Source organism: Medicago truncatula, chromosome 6 (assembly GCF_003473485.1).
Source record: "Medicago truncatula cultivar Jemalong A17 chromosome 6, MtrunA17r5.0-ANR, whole genome shotgun sequence".
NCBI classification, from domain to species: domain Eukaryota; kingdom Viridiplantae; phylum Streptophyta; class Magnoliopsida; order Fabales; family Fabaceae; genus Medicago; species Medicago truncatula.
Window position 1 is genome coordinate 14,068,073 of NC_053047.1, and position 16,884 is coordinate 14,084,956.

Below are 16,884 nucleotides of genomic sequence, written 5' to 3' on the forward strand. Positions count from 1 at the left end.
ATGTTAAAACATAAACTTGTCTCTTGATATTATACCTTTTGATAATTTTCTAAAGTTAGAGGTATCTCAATGCATTCTCTTTAGGCTGTTTTATTTTGTTGTTGTTTCATTGGCTTTTTGAGGGTTTTAGTCTAGTCCCTTACTTATATATATATTTTCCCTTTTTTAATAATATATATTGAGTAGGCGCTAGATAAATAGAGTTTTAGTTAGGTACCAACTTAGTTGAAATGTTTCTGATTCTTCTTGATATCTAACTTATATGTTGGCTTATCAGAAAATAAAATAAAAAATCTGCATTCTCTTTCAATATCAATATACTAAAAGAAATTGTTTTTAGAAGCCAAATTTTACTTTGCCAAATTATTGATCTGCTTCCATTGTTCAAATAAAAATTGATTCAACAAAAAGTACCCCAAATATTGAGAAAATGATTCAATAAATGGGTACACAAAATTTTGTGCATAGGAAACGGTAGTTGATAGGCCGTCTTTCATGTACAGAATTTGCTGTACTTTTTTATTGAATCATTTTCTAAGTTTGTGATGTTATTATAATCAATACAATGTTAATAGTATTTGATTATTCAAACATCATAGACTCAGAAAATGATTCAAGAGTACATCAAAATTTGTGCATAGAAGATGGCTGATGATAGACCATCTTTTATGTACAAAATTTAATGTACTTTTTTGTTGAATCATTTTCTAAATATGTGATATTCTAATAGTCAATATTTTTAATAAAAGAGAAATGATATTTTTCTAACAATTTTTTGACAACTTTATCTCTCATACTCACATTATCTTTCTTATTCTCTCTCTATTATTTTTTACCAATCAAAGAAGAGAAAACCAAAGTTGTCCAAAGAGTTGTACTAAAATGTTGTTCAAATATCACTACTCTTAATAAAAAGTGTATCCCAAAATTTGAAATGATGAGATCTACTTAAGAGAAAATTCTCTAAGTGAATCGTAGCTCGTTTAGTGAATCGACTTTTCTTCACCTTAAAATAATGTCATGGCTGTACTCAAAAAGTCATTAAACTACCATAGCCCGCTAAGAGAAATTGTGAGTTGGTAAATCTTCAAATCTTGCTGTTCAAAACTTCAAACATTATGACTTGAATTCACTAAGCCATCCATCTGCTTGCTTAGTGAGTTGTCCATATTTTTTCTTCCAAAATTTCTTCCTTGAACTTGCTAAGCCAATCTTACTTCAAAATTTTAAACCAATCAAGTTTTGAAGAAGAGAAATGATATTTCAACATCCATTTGGTAACAACTATTGTGACAACTTTCTCTTTCATACTCACATTATTTTTTACTTGATCTCTCTATTGATATGGTTTCCGTGTCAATACTACTTTTTCTTTGTAAATTATGGTTGTCAAATAGGTTTTCATCAAATTAATTATTCAAATAACACTCATCTTCAAAGAAATCTTTTGGACATAAAAAATTTAATAACCTAATGCGATCTATAAACATCAAAATCCTTTGTATTATATACTACTACATGTAGCAAAAAAAAAAATATTTTTTTTATAGGAATATGTAGCAAATCTTAAATCGTGGTAATATATATGAATTTTATTTGTTCACATGCAAATCAACCAATCCAAATAAAAGTTACAAGTTTGTCTAACAAAATAAAATAAAGAAAGTTTCTCTTTAGGCCACTGGTATCTCTAACGCCTCCTAAATAAACATAAGAAAGTTATCTATCGAATGTACGTTTTTCAAAAAAATATACATCCAGTAAATACCTATCAAATGTGTATTTAAAGTGCCTTAGAGATACTGGGGAAGTCTAAAAAAAACCGCCCTACAATAAAACCCAAAAAAATGAATTTTATTGTACGTCTTCGGATATCCTTTTGTCAAAATCTCTCAAATCGAATTTCACTAATTTTTTTTCACCACATATAAAATTTAATGGTTATTTATTTCCTTATTAGTAAGAAGTGTTATATTAATTTTTTTAAATGAGACTCAGTAAGAGATGCTATACTATTTAAATTGAACCCAGCAACTTACTATTTAAATCTTCAGATATCAGATCTAAAGTGAGAATTGTCATGCATAAATAGCTAATAATTTCAACACACATGCAAAAGTTCTTACATAGAAGAAGATTTTACATAGGAAATGATAGAGTTTTAAGGAAATGCTGAAATATTAGAGAAAGCAAATCACTAGACTAAATTAGTACATGAGAAATAACTAGCTTTGAGATATTTGTGAGCAAGGATTAATTAATTAATCTGTGGACCATCTCCCTCGCTAATAACTGATCTGCTTCTGCTATTTTCCTGTTTGGAAAAGAGAATACAGGGTTAAAGTTGATAATAGAAACTGCAAAAAATAAGGAGGAAAACAAATTAGCATGAAATTATAGTCACTTATAAAGTGGCATTATATGGTACTGTTATTTTTCGTATTTAAAAATTCACAATCAGGTTGCTATCTTTAAGACGTTTCACGACATTACCTAATTTTGTGCAAGGTAAACTAACAACCGCATAAAGAATGAGTGGGACGAGCTCTCCTTTTATATAGAAAGTTCGTAAAAAAAAAAAGAGTGACTTAAGGATTAAGTCAACTTAATCCTTAAGCTAGCACATTTCTGTTTCTTAGTTGGATTATCCGAAAAATTCTGGATCGTAACAAATTTATTTATTACGCGTGTAACGAATAATGATTAGAATAATTAATTCATTTTACAGTCATAAACGATATATATCTTTTTGACCCTAGCCCGGCCAGTCGGATGGCGGCGGCGGCTTCGTCACGCACGTGATATATATGTTTTTCTAAGTGCTCTCCCGTTCTCAAAAGGGATATCCCAAGGGCACACCTTTGGAGGTCATCCCACCCTTATATAAACACTTGCTAGTTAGTGTGGCTCACCAATATAAGATATTTTTAAGTCACACACACTAGTTCTTACCTTATGTTTTTCTATCCAACTTCCACTAGAATTAACTAGTGTTCCAACGCCTGAGTCAAAAAATTTAGAGATCAAAGAAGGTTGCATTTTTATTTTGTCTTAACCCTTCGAAATTTTTTAAAAAAAGGACGTCGTATACTAGAGAAAGATATGTCCCAATCAGAATTTGATTTTGAGTTTTTCTAAATGATTCGTGTTTAACCCATTAACAATTTAATCTAAATCATTTGATTTTATATGGTTGATTCTACCTATTCAATAACATACTAACAATTGTTAGTGACAAATTTTATATAATCATAATAACTAAACTAATTATAAATGTGTTAAAATATCAACTCTCAGTTTTTTTTTTCATTTTAGTTTTGCCAAATTAATCTTTTTCTTTTTTACTCACAAGATGATACTCATTGATGAAACAAGAAATGGGATCAAAGAAATGAGAAATATATGAATATCAAAAAAACTTTCATCATCTCAAATTAAAAAGAAAAGTAAAAAAAAAAAATTAAAAATTAGAGAGAAAAGCTTACATGTTCACTTCTTGCTTTGCCATGTTTAGTTCCAAGATCCTCTTGATCATGTTCTTTTTTGTTGTACATTTGAAGAAAGTTCCAAGGAATTTTTGGAGTAAAGAACATGGATGGTGAAGATAAAAAGTGGCACTCCTCTCATTTGAAACCTCTGCTTCTTGATTTGGTGATGTTTCTTCCATTGTTCTTCTTGACTCTTATTCCCATTCTTGTGCTTTAATTGCTATTCGATGTGTGTTTCAGGTGAGTTGGTAGGCTTATTAATAAGTACCTTACCAATCTTTCATCAATGGTGCATTTTATCTATTGTACTATAAAAAATAATTTAGTCTCATAAAAATTGCCACATTTGTAAAAAAAAAAAAAAAAAAAAAGAAATTAGGGTTATATATATTTTTTATCACTATAAATATATCAATTTTTTGTTTTACTTCCCTTAAAATTTTCCTTAAATTAACCCACATGGGTTGGTCTAGTGTATTGGCTTGACACTTGGGAGTGTGCTCCTCCTCGAGGTCTCAGGTTTGATCTTCATTGGTGTCAATTTGAGATGAGCTAATTTAGCTTCTTTTTTTTTTTTTTTTTAAATTCCTTCAATTTCTAGTCTTCCAAAAGTTTTCAATCACCACTTTAGATCCATCCTTTTAAGTCAACTCATGTGTAAACTTTCTTATTTCTAAATGAAATTTTACAAGAATATTATAAGAATCTCTCCGCAAAAAATTTGGAATTTTGTTTTTAATAAAATATTAATTGAATATGAATTTTTCTGTTTTTTACGCTTAAAAGTTCATATTTAATTCATATTTAATTTATATTTGGTTAAAAAATTCTAAATTTTTTTGGGAGAGATATTTACTATATTTATCACATTTCTGCGCACTTTCATTAAAAAATATAAAGGATACACATGAGTTGATTTAAAAGTAGAGACTAAGAGTTGTGATGAATTTTTTTTATTAGAGTTAATTTCATTTGTGACAACTTATCCCATACATTTAAGTGATTTCTAAGATTTTATAAATAACAACATATCTAACGTATTTCCTCCTGAATTTTTTTTTGTCTTATCTATGAAATTTATTTTTACTAGTGACAACTTATCACTTTTATAATGCATTTTAGTTAAAAGAGAGTTTAATATCGTTGTATAACAATAATTATGGTATAAATTATAGGAACTTCGTTATAGTGATATCATTCTTATTTACATATATATAAAATAAGATACTCTACATTGAATTTTATATAATGTATTGATGCAAAATATAATTTTATCAGTGAACACTCAACAAAAATTATTTTATCCGTGACAACTTATCTCTTTTATTGGAGTTAGTTTTATCTGCGACAACTTATCCCGTGCATTTTAATCATTTCTAAGGTTTTATAAGTGACAATTTATCTAGTGTATTTGCTCCTAAAAAAACTTATCTTATTTATGAAATTTAACATTATTGGTCACAACTTTTCACCTTTTTAATGCATTTTATTTAAAGAGAGTTTATTATTGTTGTATAATAAAAGTTATGGTAAAAATAATATGAACTCCGTTATAGTGATATCATATTTTTTATATATCAATAAAAGAAGATACTCTATATTGAATATTATATAATATATTGATGAAAAATATAAATTTATCAACGACCAATCAACAAAAATTATTTTATTCGTAAAAGCTTGTTTCTTTTATCAGAGTTAATTTCATTTGTGACAATTTATCCCGTGCATTTGATTTATTTCTAAGTTTTTATAAGTGACAACTTATCTAACATATTTGCTCCTGAAAAAACTTATCTTATGTATGACATTTAACTTTATTAATGACAACTTATCACTTTTTTTAATACATTTTAGTTAAAGAAAGTTTAATATCCTTATATAATAAAAGTTATGGTATAAATAGGAACTACGTTATAGTGATACCATGTTTTTTACAAATATATATAAAATAAGATACTCTTCATTGAATACTATTATATAACGTATCGGTGAAAAATATTATTTTCTGAATGACCACTTAACTCTCTTTATTTTATCAATGACGGTTTGACTTTTTTATTAGAGTTATTTTAATTTGTGAGAACTTATCCTGTGTATTTAAGTTATTTCAAAGATTTTTGAGTGACACCTTCTCCAACGTATTTGCTCCTGAAAAAATTTGTCTTATCTCTAAAATTAAATTTAATAGTGATAACTTATCACTTTTATAATGCATTTTTGTTAAAGAGAGTTTAATATCGTGTAATAAAAGTTATGGTATAAATAATAGGAGCTTCGTTATTGTGATATAATGTTTTTTTACATATAAATAAAATAAGATACTCTACATCGAATATTTATTAAGGTGTCGATGAAAAATATTATTTTTTCATTGACCATTTAACAAAAAATATTTTATAAATGACATCTTGTCTCTTTCATGAGAGTTAATTTTATTTGTGACAACTTATCCCGTGCATTTGAGTTATTTCTAAGATTTTATAAGTGACAACTTGTCGAGCGTATTTGCTCCTTAAAAAAACTTGTCTTATGTAGGAAATTTAACTTTATTAGTGACAACTTATCACTTTTTTAATGCATTTTAGTTAAAGAGAGTTTAGTATCTTTGTATAGTAACTGTTATGGTATAAAATAATAGGAACTTCATTATAGTGATATCCTATTTTTTTATATATCAATAAAAGAAGATACTACACGTTGAAATTATATAATATATCGATGAAAAATATTATTTTATCAATGATCACTCAACAAAAAATCTTTTATCCATGACAACTTCTCTCTTTTATCAGAGTTGATTCATTTGTGACAACTTATCCCGTGCATTTGAGTGATTGTGTTTAAATAAATCTCTAAATTTCTTTCAATGATATTTACTTTCCCCTCTAATTCCCCTCTATTTCTTAGTGTTTGAATATGATTATGTAGAAATATTGGAATATGAAATTAAGAAGCTAGAAAGAAAGAGAAAAAAAAAAAAAACAAGAAGAGAAACATCCAAACAAGACTTCAGAACTACAGGGAAGACTTCAGTATTTTCTTTACAAATATGTTTTTTTTTTTTTTTTTTTTTTTTATAAGCAAGGAGGGAGGACAGGCATCAAGAGACATCATCGACATTTCAACTAGGTTGGTATTCCGAGAGACCTCCATGCTATGCCGCCAAACTTAAAAGATTTTATTAAAAAAGGGGGAAAACTATTTACAAAAGGAGGGAGACTAGACCAAAACCCTCAAAATGAACAGAATAGAAAAGAAATAGAGGAAACAACAAAAACATTCCAAAGAACAGATCAAAGACATCTGTAATTAGGAAATCCACATCTATCCCGAAAGAAATCAAGCCTCAATTCACTTGGTAGAGTGTCAAGTCAAACCGCACAACAGTTCCTTTCACGGTAAATATGAAAAGAAATAACCTCTATAACATTCCAATAGAGCAAATTCATTGACGATTGTCACCCCGTGCACGGGATATAGTAGGCTGTTTTGCTATCATATCTCTATTTATTAATTTTAGTTAAGATTATTGTACCTGTAACATTGTAATTTGGTGTCGATAACTAATTATTTTTTAGAGACTATCCAAAAATATTTAGCAATTTCCAATCCATTTGTTTTAGAGGCTTTGTTTTTGTTTCTCTGTTTTTTTTTCTTTTTTCTTTTTCCTTTTGTACTGCAAATTAAATATAATATAGTAAATATATGCAAGGTTCGGGGTTCAAACCCCAGCCTAAAAAAATATATAATATGGCAACTAGCTATAAAATTGGAAGCACTCTGGTACATAAATAAATTAATAAAAAAAAGAGGGATACATAACATAAGCAAACACTGTCCAATATTAAGGAGGGAGATACACATGGGTTATGACTTTTATAAAAAGCTTTACAACAGTGTCTTCTCTTACTTATTGATATCACAGTATTGACTTTGTTTGGAAAATTTTATCCACGATCTGTCACAGCCATAATCACCTGATAAATATGAAGCAAATGCAATGGATATAAGTTAAATGGAATTATATAATAAAAATAAGGAAAATGTTAACTAGTGCCCGATGCACTGGTTAAGAAAGTAAATATAGTAGCTTTTATATTGGAAGTTGTATAATCAATTTCTAAACGGTCAAAAAAATGTTACTTTTAATTCAAATTTTCCTTTTTTAGATTCTTTAACCAGTTCCCCGGAACACCGGTTAATAAGAACCTAAAAATAAAAATAATCTATAGACTGATCGATAAAACAAAATATTCTATAGTCTAATCAATGAAACTGTGAAGTAGGTTTTTAACTAACCTTAACTAACAGCAGCTCAGTTCCTGCGAAAGCTATTTAACTTTACCATCAAAGTAATATAGAGATTGTCGCCCACTCTATCAAAAAACCGAAAGCATGCATGCCTCCATTTTCTAATAAGAAACAAAGAACCACATATCCCCCAGAAACCTGCTGCAAATCCAACCCCCATGCCAAGGTTCAATGATTCTTTTATAGAGTCGTCATCTTCATTCTTTGTAGATGGTGTTGCAGTTCTAGGATTTTCTTCTTTCATGGTACAATTATTAAGAGGAGCTCCACAAAGTTTAGGATTCCCAATATAACTTGATGCATTAAAACTTTGAAGTTGAGTTCCTATAGGGATTTTTCCGTCAAAATTGTTGTGAGATAAATTCAAATATATTCCAAAAAGGTTAAGATAGACATGCTCCGAGGAATTTCACCAAAAAACTTATTATTAGAGAAGTCCAAAGATTCCATAAGTTTCATGTCTCCAATTAGCAGGGGTATTGTTCCAGTCAAATTATTGTGAGATAAGTTCAATGTTTGAACTTGAACAAGCTGAAATAATTCCAGTGGCAATTCTCCAAACAAGCTATTAGCTGAAAGGTCAATAGTTCGTCTATCTGGATTGACTTGATACATATAATCTTGACCTTTGGTAAATAAATTAAATGTGGTAGGGTAGTACAAATCCACATGAAAAGTAACCATATGAGTCAAGTTGTAGACGTTGTGTGGCAAAGATCCTGAAAGTTTCATATGTGCAAGGTCTAGGTGAAACAAATAAGAGAGATTAAATAGTTGTGGGGGAATACTGCCTTCAAATTTATTTTCTCTCAATATGACCACTTGAAAGTTTGGTGAAATCAAGATTGTTATGGTTCCATTAAATTCATTTTCTCCTAAGTTCATGGTTTGCAACTGTTTCAAGTTAGAGAAGTATGATGGAAGTTCCCCAGACAACCCATTACTCCACAGGTCCAGGACACCCAGTTCTTTCAAGTTCATCCAACTGTGTGGAATTGATCCTGAGAAAGAGTTGTAAGACAAATCAATTATAGCGGCCATTGGTGATATGTTTGGGAGTCCTCCTGTGAAGTTATTGTGATCCAACCTTAAGTCGAAACAATTCATTGTTAAGTTAGATATGTCTTCAGAAATTGAATTCTTTGACAAATAAAGCTCAAAGTGGTATGTTTCTATAAGGCTTGAGAACTTATTTTTGTCTACCTATGAAATTCCGGAGCTCGATAAGTTGAGAACTTGCAGTGACTTTTGTGTGTATATCCATGATGGAAAATATGGGCCTTGATTTGTATTTCGCACTGACAGATAAGAGAGTTAAAAAGGAGGAACCCAATCCAAATCAAATTGGAATACAAGCTTTGAATTACTCAAGCATAGTGTGTCTAAACTAGAGAGTTTAGAAAAAGTTAAATTTGAAATTTCACCAGAGAAATTATTAGAGCTAATAGATAAGTAATTTAAGGATGAGAGGTTTCCTAGAGTTGAAGGAATTGATCCTTGTAGGTTGTTTTCAAAGAGATCAATATATCTCAAAGTTTGAATGTTTAGCAAGGTTGAAGGTATTTTACCATATATATATTACTATGTGAAAGGTCAACAGTGGTGAGATTTTTGGTGAGATTAAAAAACTCATTAGGTATATGAGAGGTGAAGTTGTTTTCAGAAAGATCAAGAGTTACCAGCGAAGACAAATTCAAATACTCAAGAGATGGGAAGTTGTTCAGGTTACAACCTCTCAACCGTAATTCTAATTGTGAAGGAAGTGTATTCACTACTTGGAGCCAATTAGTTTCCTTATGAAGATCAATGCCATTAAACCGGAGATATTTCAAGGAAGAAAATGGAGAAAACCAATGAAGATTATCAATGTGAAGAATATTATCAAAATTGTAGGCGGATAAGTCAAGGTAGACAAGTTTAGATGAATTTGTGATGTTGTGTTGAATGGATGAAATTTTTATCACATCAAATTCATTATGACTCAAATCCAAATAGCTGAGAAACTTAAGTTCTAGAATACAAAGATTCATCTTACCTTTCAAAACTTTGATTGGCTGATGATCGTCATGAAAATAACTGTTTAGATTAAGTTTTGTAACTCTTCCGGTAATGTTGTCACAGTGGACTCCTTCCCAAGCACAACAACTTTTTTCGGTTGACCACGTTGATATCCGACCAAGAGTGTCATTGACTCCCTGTTTGAAGGTTAAGAGTGTCTCTCGATCTTTCTCATTGCATTGAACCAATGTGTGATTGTTGCACATGGTTTTGTAGTATGTGACATTTGTGTAGTAAGAATTGTCATCATGAATAATTGTTTGACCCAGAGAAGAAGATCTAATTCAAATATGGTTATGATTTGTGATGAGATTTCAATGTGCTTATATAAGATCTTGGGTTATGGGAAAGCTTAACAAAAGATAAAAAGCTTGATAAGAAAGCATGTGGATAACATTCAAATGGGATTATGATTTGTTAAGAGATTTTAATGTGCTTATATAAGATGATGGGTTATGGGAAACCATGAAAAAAGATAAAATTGGATATTAGGTAAAAAAAAAGAAAAGAAAAATTGGAAAAATCTTCATAAGAAAGTACGTGGACAACAATTTCAACTGTACAAATACGTAATAGGAAAAGTTAAATTAGTGACAAAAAAAAAAAACTCTTACAAATTTCTTTATCGTAAAATTTAATGATGGAATTAGAGGGGAATTTCACGTTTTCCCTCTCTAAATTTCCTTCACCAATTTTGTTTTTTTGTCATTGGTCTGAATGTTTTAAAATTCCAAACTGATTGTGTTTAAATAAAATTCAAAATACCTTTATGTATCTCAGAACCAACTATAAGGATCAAATTCAGATGGAATAGAATTTTTCCATGTAAGCTACAAATGGAACCTATAAATTTTTCATGTCCCTTTTTTCTTATTTTGAAAAGTGAATCACATATTGAATCACAAGGTACTCTACGTACCATTTATAGTTCTTTGTCTTTTGTTCTAAACATCGTATATTATGTAATTATGTATGACAGTAATTGTATTTATGGGAACCAACCTAACCATGAAGCACTAACACAAACACTAACACTAGACACATCACACATACACTTTGTTTTTTAATGGCAAAATTGTTAGCATGTTAATTGTTATGTTAGTGTTCTCTTTGTCAGAACTTAGACCCTAAACTTTTATCGCCTCAACCCCTTTAATCTCCTTAACCTCTTTAATCATTTAGTTCAAACCAGTTGATCTATCCAACTCCCACAACACATACACTAATATGTAGACATTGACAATAACCTAAGAAAATAGAAATGATTAAATATATTTACATGTATTGGAGTTGTGTTGGAAACCAGACATATCTTTGATCTAAAATTTTGATACTATCCAAGTATAAATTTTAATGAGTTTTTAAAATGGGTGTTTGATTGCTGGCTTGTCCGGTCCAAGAGTACATGTTAAGCTGTACAAATTTTTATGTGAGACAATTTTAAAGTTCATGCTGATATTTTAATAAAATTATTGTAATTGATTTCATTTACTATTTTTAAGAAATAAAAACAACTCATAAGTTCACAGACCTATTTACAAAATCCAAATTAGTTTAAGCATCTGTTTATATAACATGTATGTCATGTTAATGTTGATTAACTGTTGACTAACAATTTTAACAGGAATTTCAACTTATTTATGCAAAACAACTTATTATGATCTCATTTTAAAAAACAGCTTACTCGAAACAACTTATTGATACAAAACAACTTCATAGGATCTCTTTTTTAAAAAACAACTTAATCGAAACAACTTATTTATGCAAAATATCTTATTACGATCTCATTTTCAAAAACAACTTATTTATGCAAAACAACTTCTTTTTGAAAATAAGATCGTAATAAGCTGTTTTGAATAAATAAGTTGTTTCGAATAAGTTGTTTTTTAAAAAAAGAGATCCTAAGAAGTTTTTTTGTATAAAGAAGTTGTTTCGAATAAGCTGTTTTGCATAAATAAGCTGTTTTTGAAAATGAGATCCTAATAAGCTGTTTTGCATAAATAAGCTGTTTTTGAAAATGAGATCATAATAAGCTGTTTGGCATAAATAAGTTTTTTTGAATAAGCTGTTTTTGAAAATGAGATCGTAATAAGCTGTTTTGCATAAATAAGCTGTTTTTCAAAATGAGATATCAATAAGTTGTTTTCCATAAATAAGCTATTTTTGAAAATGAGATCATAATAAGTTGTTTTGCATAAATAAGTTGTTTTGAATAAGCTGTTTTTGAAAATGAGATCGTAATAAGTTGTTTTGCACAAATAATGTCTTTTGAATAAGCTATTTTTTCTCATAAATTAGTTGTTTGGAATAAGTTGTTTTGCATAAATAAGTTGTTTCGAATAAGTTGTTTTTTAAAAAAGAGATCCTAACAAGTTGTTTTGTATAAATAAGTTGTTTCGATTAAGCTATTTTTTTAAAAGAGATAATAATAAGCACACCACTTTTATTTTATCACAATTCTTTTCATTCCATCATGAATATAATGCATCTCAACATTGAGCCAAAGCAGCCACAAATTCTTCAATATTTTTATCAGATCTTCCACCCTCATCAACAGAATCCTTAGCCAAATTCTTCCATTTCAAAGCATTTTTCTTAATTTCATTTCCCTTTTCAGTCTCAATTATTTCCTTTATACAATTTTTAATTGTTTCACTTCTAACAATCTCTTTTTCATCAGCAATAGCTCTAACTCCCATTTTCCAAACATCAGCAATAAGCTTTGCATTCGTAACTTGATCGGTCCAAAGTGGCATTGCAATCAACGGAACACCGATGCTCAAAGCTTCCAACGTCGAGTTCCAACCACAATGTGTCACAAAACAACCTAAAGCTTCATGTGTTAACACTAAAAGTTGTGGACACCATGTCACTATTAAACCTTTCTTTGATGATTCCACATACCCATTTGGAAGCTTAACTTGTTCAGATTCTCTAACAACCCATAAGAAATAACTTTCACTATCTTTTAATCCTAAAGCTAGTTCTTGTGTTTGCTCTTCACTAAGACCAGCCATGCTACCAAATGAGACATACACAACTGAACCTTTTGGCTTCTCATTTAGCCATTTGATGCAAATTTCTGTATTTGGATCTGAAATGCTAACACCATATTCTTTGTCATCTTTAAGTCTTTTATCCAAAAATATAGATGGTATTGACGGTCCTATTGTCCTTAATGGCCAGATCTTCACCATCCAATCCACTACCTAAATAAAATTTCATTTAAAATTTAGATCATCACAAACAAAATAAAAATCAGTACCACCATTCTAGTTATACGACTCTCCTAAAACAATGGAAATGATCTATTTTTATAAAGAAATAATTGATAAGTGCTAGAAAGTTGTATTTTAAATTATATATTTTAGGCACTTTTGTTACTTGTTTTGCAAGTTATTGAGGAAAAAGCCGAGAGATAAGTGATTATTGCCCTTTTACGCTTTATCTATCTTACTTCACCCATTTGTGCAGGATTCGAACTCAAGACATCAAGCAAAGAGAAGAAAATGGAGAAAAGTACAAAGAGGTAGAAAAATGAGATCATTCGCCATGGCGAGCAGCAAAGATGAGCAATTCCAGTAAGCAACAAAGATTACACACCACCAACTCGCAATGGCGAGTAGAAGGTGAGTTTGTTCGCCATGGCGAGTGCAAGTACTCGCGAGGCGAGTTAGGGCGGTTTAAGCTTCTCAGTGATGACGTGGCACAAACCCAATGGTGAAGGAACTTCAACTCGCCATGACGAATGAAGGAGCTCGGGAGGCGAGTGGATGCAGATTTAGAATTCTATAAATAGCTCACTCAATCATTTCAATGAGTTAGTTTTTGACTCTTAGTTTTTCATAGTTTTCATTTTGTAATATTCTTAGAGAGAGAGATAGGGCTTGTTCTTGATAGAGTGAGAGTGATAGAAAGTGGATTCTACATCATTTTGTTGAGAGATCACAAGTGTGTAATGGATCTTTCTCTCTCAATTCATTCTTGCAAGGCTTCCATGACAATGAGTAGCTAAATCTCCTTTGTTGGGATTAGAGGTACTACTTGATCTTAGCTTAACATGTAATCTTTTGATCTATAAATATATGGTTCTAGCATTTGATTTGATATTGATGTTATTCTTGCACTTTAATGCTTATGTTTGATTTAATTGTGATTGAGAAATACTTTTGAATCTAGGTTTAGAATAATCATCTATCAAAACATAGGTTCTAGACATGGAATTGATGTTTTGATAATCACTTTTTGTATCCAAACTTAAAGCTTTCTTATCATTCAATAGATTGAGAAATCATCGATTAAATGATAAGACCGACTCTTGAATCATTCAATAGTTTGAGACATCGACGATTGAATGATACAGTTGATTTCACAATATTGTTTGGACACTAATAGTGTTGTCGAGGGATACGTGATAATATCAAAGAAAAGCTAGAATCCATGTATGATCATTAGGTTACGTGTGACGCTTGATCAAGGAACTCTAATCCTAACAAGTTTCACGCATTATTAATCTCAACTTTATCATTTGCAACTTAGTTATTCAAATAAACAACAAATTATCGTTTAACTTATAATGATATTTGGTGTCGAACGGTCCGCGATATCGCACTAGTCCCTAAGGAGACGAGATAAATACTTACTATTGTTTGATGCAAAAATACTACATCAATAATTAACATGCTTGATTAAAAAACTACAACAGACGCTTTTCACAAGAACCAGGCCGATGCTAAAGAATTTGGCTATGCTATAACAGCTTGCAAGAATACTTTCGCCTCTCAAGTTAGAAACTCTGAGGTTGAGTTTAATAGGAGACAAGCAAACGAGGTCGCTCATGCTTTAAGCACCTTTCCTTAAAAAAAATAAAAAAATCAAAACCACCTACGGAAGTGTCTATGAATTTTTTTCTAGAGAATTTATCTAGTGATGAAAGTAGTACTACCAGAATTGATGCATCTTATAGACTTAAATTGAGTTCATTTTTTCTTTGAAGGTGGTTCGAGAACTTACATACCTAGGAATGTTAGCATAACTTTCTTTTTCTTTTCTTTGGGTTTTAGCCCCCTTTTATTACCAAAAAAAGTTAGTTTATGGCTGCGATCGAAATCAAATTCATTACAGTCAGGATCTCCTACATTTACGCGGTGAGAGACATCAATGCTCATTTGATCAAGATCAGACCATCCAAAAAAGTAGAAATTCTAATTTTAACTTTATAATTAATAATACCTAGCTGAAATCTGAATTATCTGATTCTGTCTAGTGATTTCCAGTGAGTACGGGAAATCCCTATACAGAAAAGCCAAACCTGCCGCTATCTGATATTCATCATCAAGGTTTTTATGTTTTTCTGACCACAATACGATTACCATCGATACTAAATTTAACTTTGAATTTTTGCAACATTAATCACAATGTTACCACTATTTAAAACCTTCCTAGTACTATATTCCAATTTAAAAGAACAATTGGACATATTATATTATTGAAGTGACTTACCTCCTTTTCCAGTTCATAAAATGTGTTTGCAAGAATCCAATCAGCTTTACCAATGTTTGAAAATTGATTGACAACTATATCAAAGTAGCCTGGATAAGATCCATATTTATACAAAAAAGAAGGCAAATCCCCTTGAGCAAGTTTTGGCAATCCAGGTAACAAATACTCAGATTGTGTAAGTGGCAACTCTATCAACTTCTCATGAGTATGAAAGTATATGCTGTTAACAGAACAAGATTGAGTGAAAAATGCAACACCAACTAGTCCAAAACTCTTGGCAACATCAAGAGCCCAAGGCATAAATGCATCAAAGATAACACAATTTGGAGGGTATTTTGAGCTAGAAAGTTTATGAAGAAGTTCAGAAAGATCTTTTGATCCAACCCTCCAAAAGGTATCCATGTAAATTTCTAAGCTCTCTGCTGATTCATAGCCTCCATCATCATAGCCATCTGAGATGCTTTCAACATCAATATTTGAAGAAAGATTTTTGTTCTTGATAGTTCTCCAAAGGGAAATAATAGTTACAAGTGTAACTTTTACTCCTTTATGGATCAAACGTTTTGAGAATTGAATCATAGGATTCATGTGACCTTGACCTGGAAAAGGTAAGATCAGACAGTGAGCTACATAGTTTTTATTTTCCTTTTCCATTCCTCTTTCTTTGTTTTTCTTATTTTCCTAAGAGAATGTACCTAAGTGTGCATTGATTAGAAGTATATATAATACACAAATGACCATAGGGTGTTTCAAAAGGTATGTCTCAAATGATATTTCTTTATTAGAGTCAGTTTGGATTTGATTATTAACAGATTATATGAGTCCATCTGTTACTTGTTAACGTTAGATTATATGGCATACCTACTTTTTCTTTATAAATAACCAACGTATTGTTAGCGGCCAACACTCAGTGGAATTTAATCTCACATCAGATAGATAGGTTTCTTGAGAAGAGTTTATAATGAGGAGACCCTCATCACCGTACAAACCGATTTTGTAGTGATGAGTTAGGCTTCGATATTCATGACATGGTATTAGAGCCTATCAGATCTATCGTTGGGCTTTCGGCATCATCCACGCTTCAGGCCCATTGGGTTGGGCTGAAGTGTGAGGGGATGCGTTAGTGGCCAACACTCGATAGGTTGCTTTTATAAAGAGGATGCACTCCTTCCTTCCAAAAAAAAAAAAGAGCATTCACTTCTCATCTTTTACAAATCCGTTTTATACGGATGAGCATGAGCTATGCCCTGATTTTCATGACACATATTTGATATATGTTCCGCTAGAAAACTTTCTTGTGTTGGTCTAGAATAAATAATATAATATGAGCGCAAATACTATAAAGGTTAGGTTTCTCACTTCTACATGTGGGAAAGCTCCTACCTAATACTTATCTTCAACAATAAAAAATAAATTTTGTTAGTGTTTAGTGACAAACTTGTTACTAAGTGGTCAAAGATAACCATATAAAAAAATCCATCAATTTTAAGCTCAACAACAACATAGTCAAATATTCCTTTAT

The 16,884-nt window shown here is 30.5% G+C and overlaps 2 protein-coding genes and 1 long non-coding RNA gene across 3 annotated transcripts; all 3 read right to left on the reverse strand.

The window, feature by feature from the left end:
• Positions 1-2,057: 2,057 nt before the first annotated feature.
• LOC25496186 (uncharacterized) lies at positions 2,058-3,725 on the reverse strand. The gene is made up of 2 exons (XR_003012879.2): positions 3,486-3,725; positions 2,058-2,314 (listed from the first exon to the last, which is right to left on the reverse strand). It is a non-coding gene; the product is annotated as an uncharacterized lncRNA (long non-coding RNA).
• Positions 3,726-8,165: 4,440 nt separating this feature from the next.
• On the reverse strand, positions 8,166-8,909 carry LOC25496187 (receptor-like protein EIX1). The gene has a single exon (XM_024786408.1). It carries the CDS (start codon positions 8,907-8,909, stop codon positions 8,166-8,168), a length of 744 nt encoding a protein of 247 aa, XP_024642176.1.
• Positions 8,910-12,283: 3,374 nt separating this feature from the next.
• On the reverse strand, positions 12,284-16,060 carry LOC25496188 (mogroside IE synthase). The gene is made up of 2 exons (XM_013596461.3): positions 15,363-16,060; positions 12,284-13,069 (listed from the first exon to the last, which is right to left on the reverse strand). Exons 1-2 carry the CDS (start codon positions 16,014-16,016, stop codon positions 12,350-12,352), a joined length of 1,374 nt encoding a protein of 457 aa, XP_013451915.1. The 5' UTR covers positions 16,017-16,060; the 3' UTR covers positions 12,284-12,349.
• Between the last annotated feature and the right edge of the window lie 824 nt (positions 16,061-16,884).

Coding starts and splice junctions, on each gene's coding strand:
- LOC25496187 (XM_024786408.1), bottom strand. CDS start 8,909: ATGAATTGTTTCGACTTAAGGTTGGATCACAATAACTTCACAGGAGGA.
- LOC25496188 (XM_013596461.3), bottom strand. CDS start 16,016: ATGGAAAAGGAAAATAAAAACTATGTAGCTCACTGTCTGATCTTACCT. Junction 13,070..15,362: donor TTTATGAACTGGAAAAGGAG/GTAAGTCACTTC, acceptor AATTTTATTTAG/GTAGTGGATTGGATGGTGAA.